Below are 18269 nucleotides of genomic sequence, written 5' to 3'. Positions count from 1 at the left end.
TTTTATTTACATTATTTATACACATACATTTATTATGCATTTAACGGTTAACTATGAATGTATTAACCGTTTAACAAGGATTTTTGCATCTACCTCATCTAAAGTGCCTTATTAAGGTTAATAAATCCTTTCTAGGCTCTGTGCATAACTATAGTCCTGGGTCTCTGGAAGGTGACTTATAAGTATTGTATGAACTGTTAAGTAATGCTTGTTAATAGGATGTTCGTTTGAAGTGCTAGCGGGTGGGTGTGTTAGGCCAACTGGAATCATATAATAAATTATATATATATGATTCCAGCACACACACTGTTGAGCAAAGGTTAAATGCTTGCTGCTACAACAAGGTTAATTCACTGATCTCAGTGCTGACTTTTGATCAGATCTTAATGGACCAAAATTATGCATGAAGAATTACAGCAACTACAACAGGGCTCCGGATAGTGCAGCCATTTTGGGCACACATGCACCCAAAACTCTGTCCAGTGCAACTCAACATTTTCATTGGTCGCACCAGTGCACCTTACATCAGGTCTGTGTGTGAGCCTTGTACTAGTTTACATATTTTTGCGCATCTGTTTTTGCTTTGGTAATTTCTTAAATCGGCTGTGGGTTGTTTTATTTGTTTTGTTTTGATTTCATTTTATACTTTGGTCCAGTATACATCCCTTTTTGTCATATTAGATGTTTCCTTCCATTGTTATGCTGATGAGACAGCTATAATGAAATGATTATTTGTAATTAAAGGACTTATGATTCAGCAAGAATTTGAGAAGTATACATTGTTAGGACCATCTTCCTGGTCCTTCTCACAGGAGAAATGACGTAAATAAAGTAAACAAAATAATATATTTTTAGAGGCTTATGATGTGTGTGTGCGTGTGCGTGTGCGTGTGTGTGTGTGTGTGTGCTCGTGCGTGATTGGTTGTGTGCGTGAGAGCGTGCGTGCTCCTCATCTCTGCCCACCCCCTCACCTGTCAGGGTGTATTAGGAAGAGTGGCAGTCTCATCAATAACTATTCCTCCTTCTGCCCAGAGGCTCAACACATGCCATGGGCTAACTCACAGTGCACTGTGCAAGAAAGACACAGTGTATGTGTGTGTGCGTGCGTGACAGTGTGTGTGTGTGTGCCCATGGAAGCAGTCTATATCATTGTTGTCGGGTGGAAACCTTTTATGTCCAAAACCATTCCTTTTTTATCATTAAAAAGAAGTGAAACAAAACATTTTAACCCATTAAGATCTGGAACGTCTGTGTCACTTCAGATTTCTTTGGCTATTCAAAAATAGCAGATATACAAGCTCATAGCGCGGCACTGAGTGCCGCGCTATGAGCTTGTAGATCTGCTATTTTTGAAAAATCTTGTTTTTTTGGATTTAGAAAACATTTTTAAGAATCGCCTCAGGTCTTAATGGGTTAAAATAGCAGATCTACCAGCTCACGCCACGTTGTGAGCTTGTATCTGCTATTTTCACAACTTTTGTGCGACACTGTTGTATGATGAAGCAGGGCATCAATTTACAACAAAAACACAGAGATATGAGGTTTCTGCCCGCAACGATATTCTATATCTCTGTAGATACAGTATGTACTAGATATCAGGGTAAAAGGCCATGCTAACTGCCATCCCACATCAACACTACTGCACTTTCTGCACTTGGAGGAAACATGAGGATTTATTATGGACCAGTAGGTAAGCAGCAACAATAAAGATGGCCAATCCATAGTACACCCAGTCCATCCTGGTTCTTGCAGGTCTGTCATAAGGTCTGTCATATGTCGTTGACAGTGAAATGAATTTGTGCGGGAATCTACATAAGTGTGTGTATACTGTGTTTAATGTATATACAGTAGTATCTTTGTCTGGACCACAAGAGTGGGACTAGCCCTATAAATGTGAATGTCACTGACTGACTGACTGATGAAATTCAACCATTGGTTGGCCGGTTGGCCAAACAACAATCGAGCCAATTGCAGAGAAATTGTGCCTCCAAGCTATGGGATTCTGATTGGCCTAAACTAGGCAATCGTTAACCTTGTTCCCTCCCTGGCCTTTCATGTGAGAAAAGCCTGGTAAGAAGGCAGAACGTGCCTATAGGGTGGGACTCCTGTTGTATGTTCACAACACGGTTTTCATGCCAGAGGAATGTAAATTGATATGGATTATGTATTGTATGTATTGATGAGGAATCGAGTACATGACCACAATGGAAACAAGCTCCCAACGCTTTTTGTGTTATCCTTTTAGCATATCTTGTTAAATTGTACTTGCTCAACGTGCTGATAGTATTCTATTCAATCAACAATTCTGCACAGCATCACTGCAACTTCCTTGGGCGGTACTTCCTGTACTTCCGCTAAGGCACTTTCAGTACCTGTTATCACATATAAACACAGATACCTCATAGGCCGCTGCGGTTCATTGGAACGATGCGTCGCCGTGCCTCCTAATGCCTACCAAATGCAGGAATTCATAATAATCATAACTCAACTGAATTCTCAACCTAATTTCAGGCGGGTTGGGTTCTTAAAAATGTCAACGTATACAGTTAAGTTATGATATAGGATACGTGGGTTTTCATACCAAACATGTTATCTTTACATAGATAGTAACAGTAATGGTTATAAAACGGAAAAAAACGTTTTAGTCTCAAGTACTTAAATACAATTCAGGCATATTTCTTGCAGTGGAGTTTCCCTACATAATATGGGGGTGGTGTTGTGTTGACATGCGGCCCAACTGGCCAATGAGGCGTTACCTATTTATGTCTATGGTTATCACCCAACCCGGGCAATTGTACAGCAATCGTTCCTCCAGGCTATGGTATAGATATGAGCAAACTGGAATAATAATCTATGAGCACAGTGTGCGAGTAAAGATTACAACCTACAGTAATATTTGTAATCCAAAGTAAAATAGAATTTGTTGGAGGTAATTCAAACTTTTTAATTATCAGAATCCTCTATTATTTCCCCCAACCCCCAACCCCAGCTTGATGCCTTTTCATAATCGCAAGCAATTCCAAAACAATTATTGTCATTGGTTTGGATAATAATTGTATTGTAATTGCCTCTGGACAGAGCCTGTGTGTGAGTTTGAGTGTGTGTGTATGTGAGTGCTACTGGCAGGAACTTTTTTACCTCTATGAAACACATTCATTTCTGGCTAAAGAACGTCATGATTAATAAGATGACAGACATCCTTTTATTCGTAATGGTGGATAAAATAGCTCCTTTAGCAAGTTTTGTGCCCTCACGATTTGATGAACTTGCGCATCAAATCACTGTGTGTGTGTGTGTGTGTGTGTGTGTGTGTGTTTGGCTGTGTGTGGCTGTGTGTGTGTGTGTGTGTGTGTGTGTGTGTGTGTGGCTGTGTGTGTGTTTGGCTGTGTGTGGCTGTGTGTGTGTGTGTGTGTGTGTGGCTGTGTGTGTGTGTGTGTGTGTGGCTGTGTGTGTGTGGCTGTGTGTGTGGGGGTGTGTGTGTGTGTGTGTGTGTGTGTGTGTGTGTCTCTCTCTACCAGGTTTGGAAGCTTTGAGGACCTCTCGTGCCAGATGTCCTCTGAAGGCGGCCTGTAGGACAGTGACTGCCTTGATCTCCTTGTCTGTTGACTGTCTGTCTGCCCGACCTTCAGGCTTCCCAGACACCACCTCCACTAAAAGCAAATGACAAAATACAGTAGCCGTGCACAGAAATATTTATATTTTGCAAATTTATTATACTTTCTCTCTCCAATCACACTTGATGCATTGTTCAACAGAAGTCAATTCATTACAAAGCCGGAGCTATTGTCTAATGCATTTTTACAGTTTGTGGCAAATGTGCATGTGAGAAATATAACAATAACAAGCTGTGTTTCATCAGTTTAACCACTTAAACCCCAGCATCGGTATTGTGTTTTGCGTCGCGTTGTGAGCTTGTAGATCTGCTATTTTCAGCGAAAGCTTTCCCCACAATAACAGGGAAGACACTAGTAATGAGCACTGAGGGACTCTGGTTACCCATATGGGGATTAACCGGTTAATCTCAATCTGGAGTATACTCATGAATACAAATTCACAAATAACGCATGCAAGCACGCACGCACGCACAGTCACACACACACAGCTTTTACATGCAGGCGAGGTTTCCTTGTCCGTGCAGAAGAGTAAGGAGTCGGCAGTGAGGACCTGAACAGCAAACAGCTCCTCTGCTGTCAGCTTCCTCTCCAGGGCCTGACACACCATGTAGTACACCGCCTCATTAAACACCTGCATGCACACACACGCACACACACACACACGCACACACACACGCACACACACACGCGCGATGATGCAGAACAAAAGAGGAATCACATTCACAGCCTGTTTGCTTAGTTTACGTTTGTGTGTGCACACATACATTTATGGAATCCAAGACATAATAGAAAGACAGATATCTGACGACATACAATAATTCATAGATTTATCAATTATCACTGCAATTACATACAAACAGCGTATTGTCGCTGTCGGGTGGAAATCTCGTAGGTCCAAAACAAACTGTGACTTTTCAGGAAGTGGAAAAAAATAGCAGAGCACAGTGCGTCACATCACAGCGTGCGCTGAGCTTGTAGTTCAACTACTTTTGTGTGACACACTTGCCACAGAAAAGTAGGGCATTAATTTAGTAGGGCATTAACCCATTAAGACCGGGGACGCATCTGCGTCTCATTTTAAGATTTCTTTGGGCTATTCAAAAATAGCAGATCTACAAGCTCATAGCGCGGCACCGAGTGCCGCGCTATGAGCTTGTAGATCTGCTATTTTTGAAAAATTGTGAAAAAACTTTTTCCAGATTTTTTTCAAAAAACTGTTGAGATTTAGATTTTTTTTAAGAATGGCCTCAGGTCTTAATGGGTTAATTTAAAAAAACAAACAGAAAAAGTTGACATTTGGAGATACAAGGTGTCTGCCCGACAGCGACGGTACAGTATGTACTGTGTGTAACGTGTGTTTTATGCTGTTGTGTGTGTAAACATGTTACCCTGCGATGTTCCCATCTTCCCAGGGCACTGGTGATGTTTGGTGGACGGCGCGTCTCCTCCAGGGCCTTCCTGGCTGCCAGCTGCTGCTGCTGCTCATCGCCGACGGATGAAACCACGTTGGACAGGGCCCTCAGCATGGACCAGGCCTGCTCACTGAAACGCATGCTTTCCTACAACCAGAGCAGGGGATGGAGCGAGGAAGAGTCTGTGGTTTTCATTCACGTGGTGCAAATCAAACCACGCTAAAATCTAAAAACACAACCGTAAGCGTTGGTGGAGATGGCGTTTTGGATTGAAGATATTATTGCAGCTAATTCCATCACAAAAACCTTTAGAATCAGAATCAGTTTTATTGGCACTTCCACAATACACACTAGGCATACAGGGGAGCAAAATACCGTTCTCCACAACTCATGGTGCTTGCTTTACATTTAAAAACAATAGACACGTTTAAAAAAGAGGCGAAGTAGTTTAAAACATTAAAAAGTAGAGAGAGTAGACAACATTGGTAAAAAAAAAAGAAGTGCTGATGCATTCAAAGTGCAATATATTCATCTCTCAAGATGTTGGTTTCGGGGGCAGTATATGGCGAGCATTCAGGGTTCTGATGGTTTGGGGGAAGAAACTGTTGGACGTCCTGCTGGTGCTACCCCCTAAGCTCTTGAACCTCCTTCCAGATGGCAGGAGTTCAAAGAGATGGTGGGAAGGGTGGGAGGAGTCGGTCATTATGCTCACGGCCTTCCTGACACATCGGTCTGTGTATATGTCAGATATGGGGGGGAGAGGGACACCTGTGAGCTTCTCTGCTGCTCTCACTAGCCTCTGTAGGGACTTGCGGTCGGCATCTGTACAGTTCCCATAACAGACAGTGACGCAGTACGTCAGGATGCTCTCAATGGTTCCTCTATTGCATGAAGTGTTAATAGAGGAAGGGGAATTCACTTTTCAGTCTTCGCAGGAAGTATAAGCGTTTCTGGGCTTTCTTGGTGAGAGCTGAGGTGTTAGTGGACCTCTTGGAAAGAAGTTTGTATCTCTATTATTTCAACATGGATACAAGCTGATGCTGCAACACATTACAGTGCACATTCTATCTTGTTAAGGGGCCAACCATGAAGCAACCAGGCACCCTATTAGTACCGAAGCCCTGACGTTACTCCCACTACCCCTGGGTCACAACGTTAATTTTTCTCTTGCAAAGAGAAATCTTAGATTGCATCATATAAGAACTGTGTTCCAAAACATCCCGGGCGATTTTGTCAGGTATGTGACTCTGTGTCGTTTATGATAGAGTTACATTACATACTGTATGTGTAATGATTAACATCATTACACATATGGGTCTCCTCATGAACAAACTAGCCATGAGCTCTGCCTTTTAGATCTTCCGCCATTTTAGAAACATTAAATCCCTACTGTGTGTGTGTGTGTGTGTGTGTGTGTGTGTGTGTGTGTGTGTGTGTGTGTGTGTGTGTGTGTGTGTGTGTGTGTGTGTGTGTCTTACTACTTTTTATTTTTGTTTTAATAATCAAGTAAAACTCCTTTATGAAATAATAAATAAAATAAAAATGTGGAACCTAGTAATTGAGACAAAATTCATTTTGCAGCATAAGTTCAGGCATTGTAAGTACAACAAAAACATACTATTATAAAAAAAAGTCTCTCTCTCTCTCTCGTGCACGCATCGCTCCATTATGCCCACCGCTGTCAATCAAACTTCCAGTGTCATGACTCGTGCTGAATTCGCAGTGAAAAGCTTGCCGCTTTCCATTCCATTTTAAATCAGCGCTGGGTCGTGACAAATGGGAAGCAGAGTGTACTGTCTGCAAAGCTGGAACCGAATTAACCGAATTAAGGTAACAAAACCCCCCCAAAAAAGTAACACACCCAACCGAAAATCTTCACGCGCGCTGGGGACGCATGCGTGAAGTGTCCTCTATTGGGGAATTCAGAATATGGTCACGCTAGTCTATGAGTAACATAGACCCACAGTTTTTTCTTGATGTATTATACCCACCACAATGCAGAATACTCCTATTCTTATATTCATTTACAACCTACAACCTTCCCTTTCCAGATTGTTTGTTCGTTATATGTATTGCTTCCTGACTAACATTTTTCAGGAAACTGTGATATAAGCTTTTTTTGTGACAAAGCCGCTGGAGAAGGAAAACAAAGCAAAGTAATACATCTTCCATCACGTAGCAACTCGCATTTGAGGATGAGGCGATGGGAGCAGACAGAGAGAGGTCAGAGAACGGTGGTCGGCATCATGATGACATTGGTTCTATTTATTACAACAGAAAAAGGGGATCACCTTGGTGAGGTGCGGCATGATGGCTTCCTCATCCCCAAAGACAAAGGGCGTCTTGCTGTACAGGTGGATGCAGTAGCCCAGCGCTGCCCTGGTGTACAGATGCAACACATGGCGCCTGGAGGGGTTGTGGGGGAGAAAAGAATGTGACCATTCTGAAAACAACCAGACAGTTAACCCATTCAATACGGGATTGCATCTGTGTCATTTTAGATTTTAGCTATAGCCATTATTTTATACTTTGGCTATTCAAAAATAGCAGCTATACAAGCTCATAGCGCGGCACCGAGTGCCGCGCTATGAGCTTGTAGATCTGCTATTTTTGAAAAATCATGAAAATTTGCGCACATCTTTGAATATATATATTCTTAAAGCGAACATTTGTAACTCAAATCTTTGCTTCTGGGGTGGTCCCTGGAACAACATATTTTGAGATGGGGTGTCTGCGACCAAATACATATCATTTTGGGGGTCCTACACATATGAAAAAGTTTGAGAACCACTGATATTATAGCAACATATACGTTTTTCAGAAAACTGTTACGATTTAGAAGACATTTGTAGATGCGTAGATGAGCACCCTCTTCTTCTAGGGAAAACTATTCCTATCCATCTGACTAGGTCAAGCAAGGCACCGGCTCTGCAGCCTGAATGTCCTCTCTAGCCCAGCGCCAGGCTGACCTCACAGGCCCTGGTCAGGCCTGATGGAGTGGAACCTCCTCTCTCCAGGACCCATTAGCTTTACATAATTCAGCCATCATGGCTTAACTACATGGCTGAGCAGCACTGGGTGGAGCTGGAGACCTAGAGGACGGAGTGCCGAGTGCAACAGAGGGGACACGGGGCTAGAAGGAAGAACGGAAGAGGGAGGCAGAAGGGTAAGAGAATACAAGAACAGGAGGACGTGAGAGAGAAAATAAATTTCAGATAATAATACTTCCAGAATTGTCTTCAAAGAAAAAAAATGTTACTCCAGAGAGACAGACTGAAAGAAAGTGACAGTAAGTGGGAAAAGGTCAGAGTGAGATCGAAAGACAGACAGACAGACAGAGAAGCTGACATAAATACACAGAGAAGAGATTGTTAGATTGATTGCCCACACAAATCAGCGAATCAGCTCCCCTCCCCCCACCGGGAGAGTGTGCTCCACAGGGCCTCCCAGTATGATAAGCTGAGTGCCGTGTGTGATTACGGCTCTGAAGTAATTGCGCTGCCACGTACCTCTGCCTGACCCCAGAAACTAGGCCCTCTGCTTCTAGGCCGAGCAGCATCCATTAATAGAGACTAGGACACACACTTTTTTTGTTGCTACTACTTCTCAGAGCATCTAAGGGAATGCGCGCACAGGCACACGCACACACACACACACACACACACACACACACACACACACACACACACACACACACACACACACACACACACACACACACACACACACACACACACACACACACACACACACACACACACACACACACACACGACAGCTTCTTGCTCACGCCTCATAATGTTTCTCTGTTCTATATCTCGGTTATAGGTTATAGTATGCCATGGTGGAAAAACATTAGGGGCCATTCTGCTGTATGTGTATTCAGATAGATCTCCCTGAATACATACATTTGAACCCATTAAGACCCGAAGCCGACTCTACAAACGCCTTCTAAATCAGTAGTTCTCACACGCAAAAATAGCGGATGTACAAGCTCGCAGTGCGGCACAAAGTGACGCACTGTGAGCTTGTATATCTGCTATTTTTGTATAACGCAAAAACCTTTCCCGCTTTTAATGGGTTAAATGCTGCTGGTGTCTACGGCGTGAATCAGACCATTAACCAAAGGAAGCCTAAGGAACACCTGTGAACTTACTTGTGTAAAACGTGACAATCGGTTCCTTAATGCGGCATAACATGTATTCTGTTTTTATGCTGAAATGTCTAGAGAGTTGAAAGGCTGCGCGTGCCATTTATAGAATCAAAGACATAGAAAGACAGAAATCTGACATTTTATTTTGATCTTATCACTGCGAGCCTCTCTGACATGTTGTTGGCAGAACCTTATCTTGGTGCAGGGTTAGAGAACATTTTCATATTATCACAGCAGCGCAATACCAAATCCACAGGGTGGGATACTGCTCAGTATGTGTTCAGATCCTGTCAAGTGTGCACTTTTTAAAGCATTCTGCACTCCCATGTATACAGCTTTCCTGTGGTGCACATACAAGAAGGGTAGCATGCGGAGGCTTAAGGTGGCCTAAGGCCCTGAGGATACTACTTAAGGTCCCTAGATGGCATAGTGCCAGTCACCTGTTTGTAACATGTGGAATCCACACTTGTGAGGCTCTCTTAAGACACTCCATGTATGGATTCATGTCTCGCCTGGATGAGTCCCGGAACAGTATTATTGAGGATATAGTCAATCCTGGGAAGAGCTGTCCCTGGTACTCGTCCAGGCTGCATAAACACTGGAGAGTCAGCCTCTTACGTATGATTTTATGTTTTTTTTTTGGTAATGTATTGTTGTTTATTTTGTGAGAAAAAATAAATACAAATTTGGAAAATAATTTTGTGTTTAAAAATCGTGTCATGAACCTAGTATCGTGATCCGAATCGGATCGTGAGTTGAGAGAATCGTTACATGCCTAATAGATAGATATAGATGACCCTCGTCTCTCCACACATGACGTAATTTAACTGACCCGTTAGATTTGATAGGAGTGATAAGCCTTATTGCTTTATGGGTCTGGATAATTTGAACTGGGTCCACAATAGGAACAGGTTTCCCTACTTTAACTGCTGCCAATTCCAATTAGGATGCAACCTTCCCAACAGAGTAGTAAGAGGCCTACCCTGGTGGTAAGGTGAGGGAGGCAGCCTTGCAGGAGGTGGTCTTGATGTGGAGGACTGGCGGCTGACACACCAGGCTCTTCCATGAGTACGGCTGAGCAAGGAGAACCCCATACCTGCACACTGACAGCTCCTTCTCTACAGAGGAGAAAAGGAACATGCTCACACACACACATACTGTATGTTCCTTTGCCAGAAAGCACACACAGCGCCCGACCAAAATGGCCACCGCGTGAATATGGTCAATATTGCTTGGCAGTGGAAGAATTGTGGTGGTGTACTATGAAATTATCAACGTTTCTATTACGCTAAATCATTCAATCATCCGTTGATTTGTAACCAAACAGAATCATACGGGTACAAGCAGCGAGATGCAAGTACAGTAAAAAAAGACTGGGAAAAAAAGATAACGATAACAATGATAGAAAAAAATAAGAAAAGAAGCCTCAGCAGTAGCAACATCAGCGTAAACACAATAAAGGGAGAGCGGAAAGAAAACAAGAAGATATACAGTAAATGTGAAAAATAGCCGAGTAACTATAGGGCATAGCAGTGGTGGCCATTGTGTGGTTCCACAGATATAAAGCCCATAAATTTTTTCCATAGAGATTTCTGAATTCATTTGATTCTGTGTCAAAAAATTCAGAAAACTGCAAAAAAAAAAAGTATTTATTAAATATAGTGTATATAATATAATTAAATATTCAAATATTTTTTGACACAGAATCAAATGTTTTCTGGTCATGATTCACCAGGAGAACTGGATGGCTTGGTTCCAGGCTTAAAATAAGTTATGTAAATATTTTCGGAAATCTCAATGGGAAAAAAATAATCTGTATCTGTGGAACTGCAAAATGGCCACCCCTGCTATGCCCCATTATGTACAGATTCCATGTGTTATACTACAGCAGCAATAGCAACGGTTATTGTATTATTATGATTATTTTACGATTGTGTGTGTGTGTGTGTGTGTGTGAGTTAAATCCTTACTCTCCTCAGCTGTCTCTCCCCAGTTTAAAAAAGCAGAGAGGCTGACAAGAATGTTGGAAGGCTGCAGGCTGTCCACATACAGGTAGTAAGAGCCCCACTGTCAGGAACACACACACACAGAGACTCTCTCAGTATAAATGCCTACACACAGTGCAGATAGACCGACGCACGCACGCACGCGCACGCGCACACACACACACACACACACACACACACACACACACACACACACACACACACACACACGCACAGAGTGAAATGCACGATGTGCGCACACATTCATCACGCACACACTCCATAGCAACACACCATACACTTTACATGTCAAACACAGCTAGTGCAAAGGAAATAAGTGGAGGAGACAACAAAGGGAAGAAGTGGAGGAGGCCACAGGGAACAAGTAGAAACCAAGGCAACAAAAACACAAGGAGTGAAGGAGGGCGAAGGACAGCAGAACCACAGGGAGGGATGATGGATGGACGGACAGACAGATAGAGACTGAGGCTGGGAACGATGACAGAGAGGGAGGGACAGAGGGAAGGAAGGAGGAGGCAGGGGGGGGGGGCTGAGGGATTAAAAAGATCCCACTCTTTTTAACCCAATCAATCCGGGAACGCATCCGTGTCATTTTAGATTTCTTTGGCTATTCAAAAATGGCAGATATACAAGCTCACAGCACAGCACTATGAGCTTGTAGATCTGCTATGTAAAAATCGTTGTGCAACGTGTGCAAATCTTTGAACGTATGTACACATTGTTTTTACTCAAATCTTTGCTTTTGGGGGTCCCTGGAACAACATATTTTGAGATGGGGGAGTCCGTGGACAAATACATATAATTTTGGATGATCCTTCACATGAAAAAAGTTTGAGAACCACTGATATTACAGCAACATCAGTTTAAAAAAAGTTGAGTTAAAAATGTTCATTGCGAACGCAGCGGAAGGAGGCGTGCCGAAGGCCGAAGGCGCAAGTGGAGCTTACTATGAAACCGTGCTCGGGTTGTGTCTCTGTGTCTCTGTGTGCACTGCCTGTGTGCAGCTCCTCTGAGATAAGTAAATGTCCAATTTAGACGTACCATACATCAAATGAAAGGTCTTTGAAAACTGAACACACCTGTCAAGGTTGCGTTTAAGCCCGCCCCTTCCCCCGGAAGCCACGCCCCGGAGAAGGTTCCTAAAAACTCCCCATTGAAACCCCATGTTAAATGAAAAGTGCCCGAATCGCTCCGAAACTTTTTCTACCCCCCCTAAGTGGGGGCTCGGATTTAGGCTCCTCCCCCCGGAAGTGGGTGAAACAGGCACTTCAAACACTTTGTTGAATTGTTCAAAAACATTCAAAGTTTTTTTTTTGTGAATTTGTATTTTTCTAAGATGCTCCTTTTAACACATTCCATGCCAGAGTTTAATCTCATAATGTACTCACCAGTGCCAGCGTTTTATTGTTGTTTTTTAGTTTTTTTCATGTCGCCACAGACCTCGCTAAATAAGTTAAAAGTGCGCGTTCATTTGGTTCTAAACACACAGCGGATCCGTGAGAAACGGTCAGCGAAAACAGTTTCCAAATCCGTGCCGCCATCTTGAAGCTACAGCCGATACACGGTAAACAGTGATCAGCGAGGAGAAAAACAACAACCAGAGAAAATCGAGTTTTAAACAGGATCCCAGACAGGAAGCGGATACGATCGAAAAAACCGGAACCCGAATAATTCCGTTTCCGACCGGAAACCGGAAACGGAAATGGATCAAAAAAATTCGGAAAGTGCACCTGGGGCACTTAACATGGGAATCGGCGGTTCGCGTAGATCTACGCGACTGGCACGCTGCGGCTTTAAATAGGTTCGCGTAGATCTACGCGACTGGCATGCAATGTGTTAACGCAGATTTTTTTGGTATTTTTTTTATTTTTTTTTATTGATTACCTTTTTTTAAATATTTTGTTTTCATATTTATTTAAAAAAAATTAGACGTACCATACATCAAATGAAAGGTCTTTGAAAACTGAACACACCTGTCAAGGTTGCGTTTAAGCCCGCCCCTACCTTTTTTTAAATATTTTGTTTTCATATTTATTTAAAAAAAATTGCGTTCGCTTCCCGCGTTTGCGCGTCTTACTTGTAGCTATGAGCTTGTAGATCTGCTATTTTTGAATAGCCAAAGTATAAAATAATGGTTAAAGTGGTTACACGGATGCGTTCCCGGATTGAATGGGTTAAGAGCAAGAGAGAGACAGAGAGAAAAAGAGACAGACAGACAGACAGACAGACAGACAGACAGAAAGACAGACAGGAAAAGGAACGATATCAATATGAAGACAATACAAACGTGACCAGAATGAAAAAGCCACAATTTCTATCAGACTATTGTAGTCTGTGAGTATATGGTTAGGTGGCTTGTGTTTGTTGTTTTCTGGTCATCATGTTGTCTGGTCCTCACAAGAGAAATGGTTGTTTATATGGTTAAAAAAGATGGCTTACAATTAGGAAAATATTCAGGTTGGAGTCGGGTTAGTCTAAGCATAATATAGGTTAGGTTGGATTTATGTTGCGACGCGTTGTGAGCTTGTAGATCAGCTAATGTCGATACGCGACACCAGCGCGCAACTAAGTATAACTCGGGCTTCAGTGTTAGGGTTAAAAAATGATTAAACAAATCATAAAATTGCCGTCCTAAAATGTTGATGTCCTCACAAGTATAGTAGTACAAACGTGTGTGTGTGTGTGTGTGTGTGTGTGTGTGTGTGTGTGTGTGTGTGTGTGTGTGTGTGTGTGTGTGTGTGTGTGTGTGTGTGTGTGTGTGTGTGTGTGTGTGTGTGTGTGTGTGTGTGTGTGTGTGTGCGTGTACTTGAAGGTGACCAGTAGCAGATGAGGCAGTAGCAGTAGAGTGGGTAGAGGTTCCAGTGCAACCGATGCCTGCGGGGGTTGTTTTGGACAACATGATGTTCTGCAGAGAAAAGCACCAAACTGTTAGAGTAGAATGGATACATACACAATTCAAAATCAATGCGTCACCTTTATCATCACAGACTTTATGGGAATGACAGTAACTGATTATAACAACCTTCAACCAATTTCAAAATCTGCCGAGTTTGAAGTCGGACACATGGACAGAGATTGTGTGCATTCAGAGTTAGATAGGATAGATGTAGAAAGACAGTACCAAGTTGATGTCTGATGCTCACCTTAAAATGTGTTTTCTGAACATGGTTTGGGTATATCTGCTGTTTATGGAACACCAAGAGTGTCCTGGAAAAAGTGACATTTCACGTTAGTTTGTTTGTGTGCAAAATTATTGCAGTGTTAATTATTGAATTAGTATTCAAGATCTTAATCGGTCGCTTCTCAAAATCAGTAACAAAATGAGCAGCCTGATAGCCAAGTGGTTAGGGTGCATATACAGTACCACAGGGGTGCAAAATGGGCAAAAACCATGTGGTCCCTGGTTTGATTCCCAGCCCATTAAATGATGCATGTCATTCTCCTACTCTCTCCACATTTCCTGTCTCTCCACTAAAGGCTTAAAATCCTGTTTCTTCCATTGAAGACAGAAGAGAGGGACACAAACGTTGTGTGCAGTGAAGTTTCTAAGACTTCTCCCATTTACTGGAGTAAAGTCAATCTCACGGTTGATGTACTGTAGATAGTGCGTGCCAACACAAACGTCATAATGCCGCAAAATATGAATAAACACAACTTGTATTTTCATTGTTGGCAAGTGGCCATGGCATAAGAGGGATAATCCACTGTGAGCCATGCGGATATCGAGCATGTAATTCAAGATAGGCCTTAACCTCCCACAATTATTGCGTTCTAGATGAGAAATTGTGCTTTGAAGGAAAACTGTGCTTTGAAGGAGCAGGATGTATGTATGTTTCAATTGCTTTTTATTTCATTGGGTTTTTAGTCCTCCTTATTGATCTACAAGCTCACAACACACCACACCTTATTAGCCTGGCATGGCCAGACTAATATCACTGCGTAGATATTAGTCTGGAATCTCTCTGTGAAACATGCATTTCCAAGGGGCGGATTTAAAAAAAATGCCTCTGTTGATAAACCCGGCCCATATTTGCATGATTGGTGCCACACAATTTTAGGAGCAGCGAAATTATTGATCTACAAGCTCACGACATGTAGTACTGTGACGCGTGAGCTTGTAGATCGTCTATTTATCGATTTTAGAAAATGTTGAAAAATCTTGCCCAAAATAGGGAGGCCAACAATCATTTATAGTGATTACAGTACTTTATTATTTATTTGTTTATAACAAATAATTATCATTATTATTATTATTAATATTATTATTATTAAAACATTTTCAAAGATTTTTGGGGGGCTTTTTTTGGCCTTTTATTGACAGGACAATAGACTGACAAGAAATGGGGAGAGAGATGGGGGGATGACATACAGCAAAGGTCGTCGGGATCGGGAGTCGAACCCACGACATGCTGTCAAGCTGGATTAACAGCGTACAGTATGTGGTTTGCGCCTGGACCGCTAGGCCAGCGGGCACCCCCATATTATCATTTTTTTAATTTCTAATACTCCACTTTGAAAGCCACTAGATTACTGCACTCTTTGTTTTCACGGTAGTGGCAAAGGACATGTGGGTCCTGAGGCTAGATCACTTGTGAAACAGTGTGCGTGTCTTATTATGCGTCTTATTCTAAATGTTTTCTTTTCCTCTTGTGCTGTTATCCTCCGGGTTTTTTAATCGTTATTTTTAAACCTATTCTGTGAAGCACATTGAACTGCACTTGATGTATGAAATGTGCTATATAAATAAACTTTGATTGATTGATTGATTGAATGAATGCTTCAGTGACTGTCTCTCTCTCACTGGAAGCATTTAGCAAAGTCATCCAGGTCGATCCAGGTCTCCTGCAGCATGGGTCCATCTGATCGGTCCTGGGGTTTAGGCAGCGGTGTCGTGGGTTCCTCGGTCACCATCCTGGGTTGATCTGGAAGTGGACCTCCTGGTGAATCAGCCACATTCTGATCTGCAGGATGAGAAGGCACTAGCCCTCTGAATAGGCAGCATTGTACAGTAGAGAGATATCTGTTTTCAACAATTGTTTTGGATATTGACATTTGAGGGTCAAAGTAAAATGTGTAAGTGATCTAATTACATTTTAGTAGTCGAGTAATCGTTTTTGTGATGTACTGTATCATATAAAAGTGCTACTTCCACTTCACCAAAATGTGAAAGCGTGTCTTTGTTCCATTGTTCTAAAATGAAACGTTATGTAATTGTACTAGTCAATTTTACTGTCCTTTTATGGTCTACTCTCAATTACGAATGTGTCATCTCTGGCAGGTGGACAATAATTGCTTTCTATTGACATTCCTCTGAAGCCTCCTGTCTGAAGAAATGCTGTGGGCAACAGAACGCCATTCCTCTCGTGACTCGTGAGTTAGTTATCGTAGACTTTAACCCATTAATACCTGGAACGCATCTGTGTCACTTTTAGATTTCTTTAGGCTATTCAAAAATAGCAGATATACAAGCTCATAGCGCGGCACCGAGTGCCGCGCTACGAGCTCGTAAATCTGCTATTTTTGAAAAATCGTGAATTTTTTTTTTTTTAATTTTTTTCCGAAAAACTGTTAGGATTTAGAAAATGTTTAGAAGCGGCCTCAGGTCTTAATGGGTTAAATCGCCATCCTAAAAAACGGTCAAGCAGCAGTAGCCGATCTCCCACACAACGAAAGGCATAGTCTGAGTGCACATGCACACAAGCACACTCCCACTCATCTGCGCCCACAATTCCCATGCATGCACAGCCAAGTCAGAGATTATGCACACAGACACTACTTTTCACACCAACGCGCTCACCCCTAACCTCCCCTGCCCTAAAATAACCCATTAAGACCTGAGGCCGCTTCGAAACATTTTCAAAATCCTAAAAAAATAATCTGAAAAAAATATTTTAAAAATAATTTTCACGATTTTTCAAAAATAGCAGATCTACAAGCTCGTAGCGCGGCACTCGGTGCCGCGCTATGAGCTTGTATATCTGCTATTTTTGAATAGCCTAAAGAAATCTAAAAGTGACACAGATGCGTCCCAGGTATTAATGGGATAACACACTTGTATATAGACTCATAGAAAACAGAATAGACTCTCTCTCTCACACACGCAGTTTTTTTTTCTTTCTGCCCCTGAGCTCTACTCAAAGCGAGCGTCTGATCATAGCACTGAGACGGCCAGGGCCAGCGTTTTCAGCTGCTGAGCAATGGTGGTCTGCACGCTCAAACTGCAGGTGTTACTAAGCAACTAAACGGGGGCAGAGCGAAGGCGGGTAATTGGCTGCTTGTCATGAGGCATAATTCCAGACCCGTCTTCCAAAACCGAGTCTTTGGCAGCCAAACGGACGGATGAAGAGGAGGATGGAGGAAGGCGAGAGCAAAAGAAGACCCCTCTATTCTCATCATTAAGGCTACGTTAAAGCAATATTAACCACATCAACCTATAACAGAGACGTACAGTATAATCTTTAAACTGAAACGAATATTATGCAGTGAAGATTTTGAAGGAATTTAATAAATATGTGTAGTTTTTGGCAAAATGTAAGTCATCAATATATTGAAATGTATGAGACATGTTTTGTGAGGTCACAGTGACCTTGGCCTTTGACCACCAAAATCTAATCAGTTCATCCTTGAGTGAGTTCAACATTTGAAGAAATTCCCCCTGAGATCATGAGAATGGGACAGACGGACGTACAGCTGAACGGATGGATGGACAGACAGAGGGACTTAGTAGCTATACAGCTAGTTTTACTCTGGTACAATTTTGCCTACAGTATTAGAAATTGTGTGCAAAGCTCACATGGATGGATTATATTCTCTACAAAATGAGTGGAGTGGCATTAGACCAGAGGAGCTAATACCGTTGGAGGTGCCTTTAACGCCCTTCTTCCTGTCCTCTGCAGTAACCTAAAGGGGGGGGGGGGAGAGAGAGAGATAGAGATAGAGAGAGAGGGAGAGAGAGAGAGAGAGAGAGAGAGAGAGAGAGAGAGAGAGAGAGAGAGAGAGAGAGAGAGAGAGAGAGACATTAGACTCAGTGGTGTAAAGTACCTACAGTAAGTACATTTACTCAAGTACTGTACTTAAGTACAAT

At 42.3% G+C, this 18269-nt stretch overlaps 1 protein-coding gene across 1 annotated transcript in view; it reads right to left on the bottom strand.

Moving 5' to 3' along the window:
- adgb (androglobin) overlaps nucleotides 1–18269 on the bottom strand; it is a gene marked incomplete at both ends in the record, with an annotated part of 78883 nt that overhangs the window by 37701 nt on the left and 22913 nt on the right. The window contains 10 exons of the mRNA XM_080452767.1: nucleotides 3516–3650; nucleotides 4110–4245; nucleotides 5003–5173; nucleotides 7318–7432; nucleotides 10162–10297; nucleotides 11150–11246; nucleotides 13992–14090; nucleotides 14329–14392; nucleotides 15987–16146; nucleotides 18040–18085. Coding sequence (XP_080308893.1) covers nucleotides 3516–3650; nucleotides 4110–4245; nucleotides 5003–5173; nucleotides 7318–7432; nucleotides 10162–10297; nucleotides 11150–11246; nucleotides 13992–14090; nucleotides 14329–14392; nucleotides 15987–16146; nucleotides 18040–18085 — 1159 coding nt within the window. The remainder of the gene's footprint in view (nucleotides 1–3515; nucleotides 3651–4109; nucleotides 4246–5002; nucleotides 5174–7317; nucleotides 7433–10161; nucleotides 10298–11149; nucleotides 11247–13991; nucleotides 14091–14328; nucleotides 14393–15986; nucleotides 16147–18039; nucleotides 18086–18269) is intronic.

Source organism: Gymnoscopelus braueri (assembly GCF_963280865.1).
Source record: "Gymnoscopelus braueri genome assembly, chromosome: 16".
In the NCBI taxonomy this organism is placed as follows: Eukaryota; Metazoa; Chordata; class Actinopteri; order Myctophiformes; family Myctophidae; genus Gymnoscopelus; species Gymnoscopelus braueri.
Note: the sequence above shows the minus strand (reverse complement) of the source record. Positions and strands in the feature narration are given on the sequence as shown.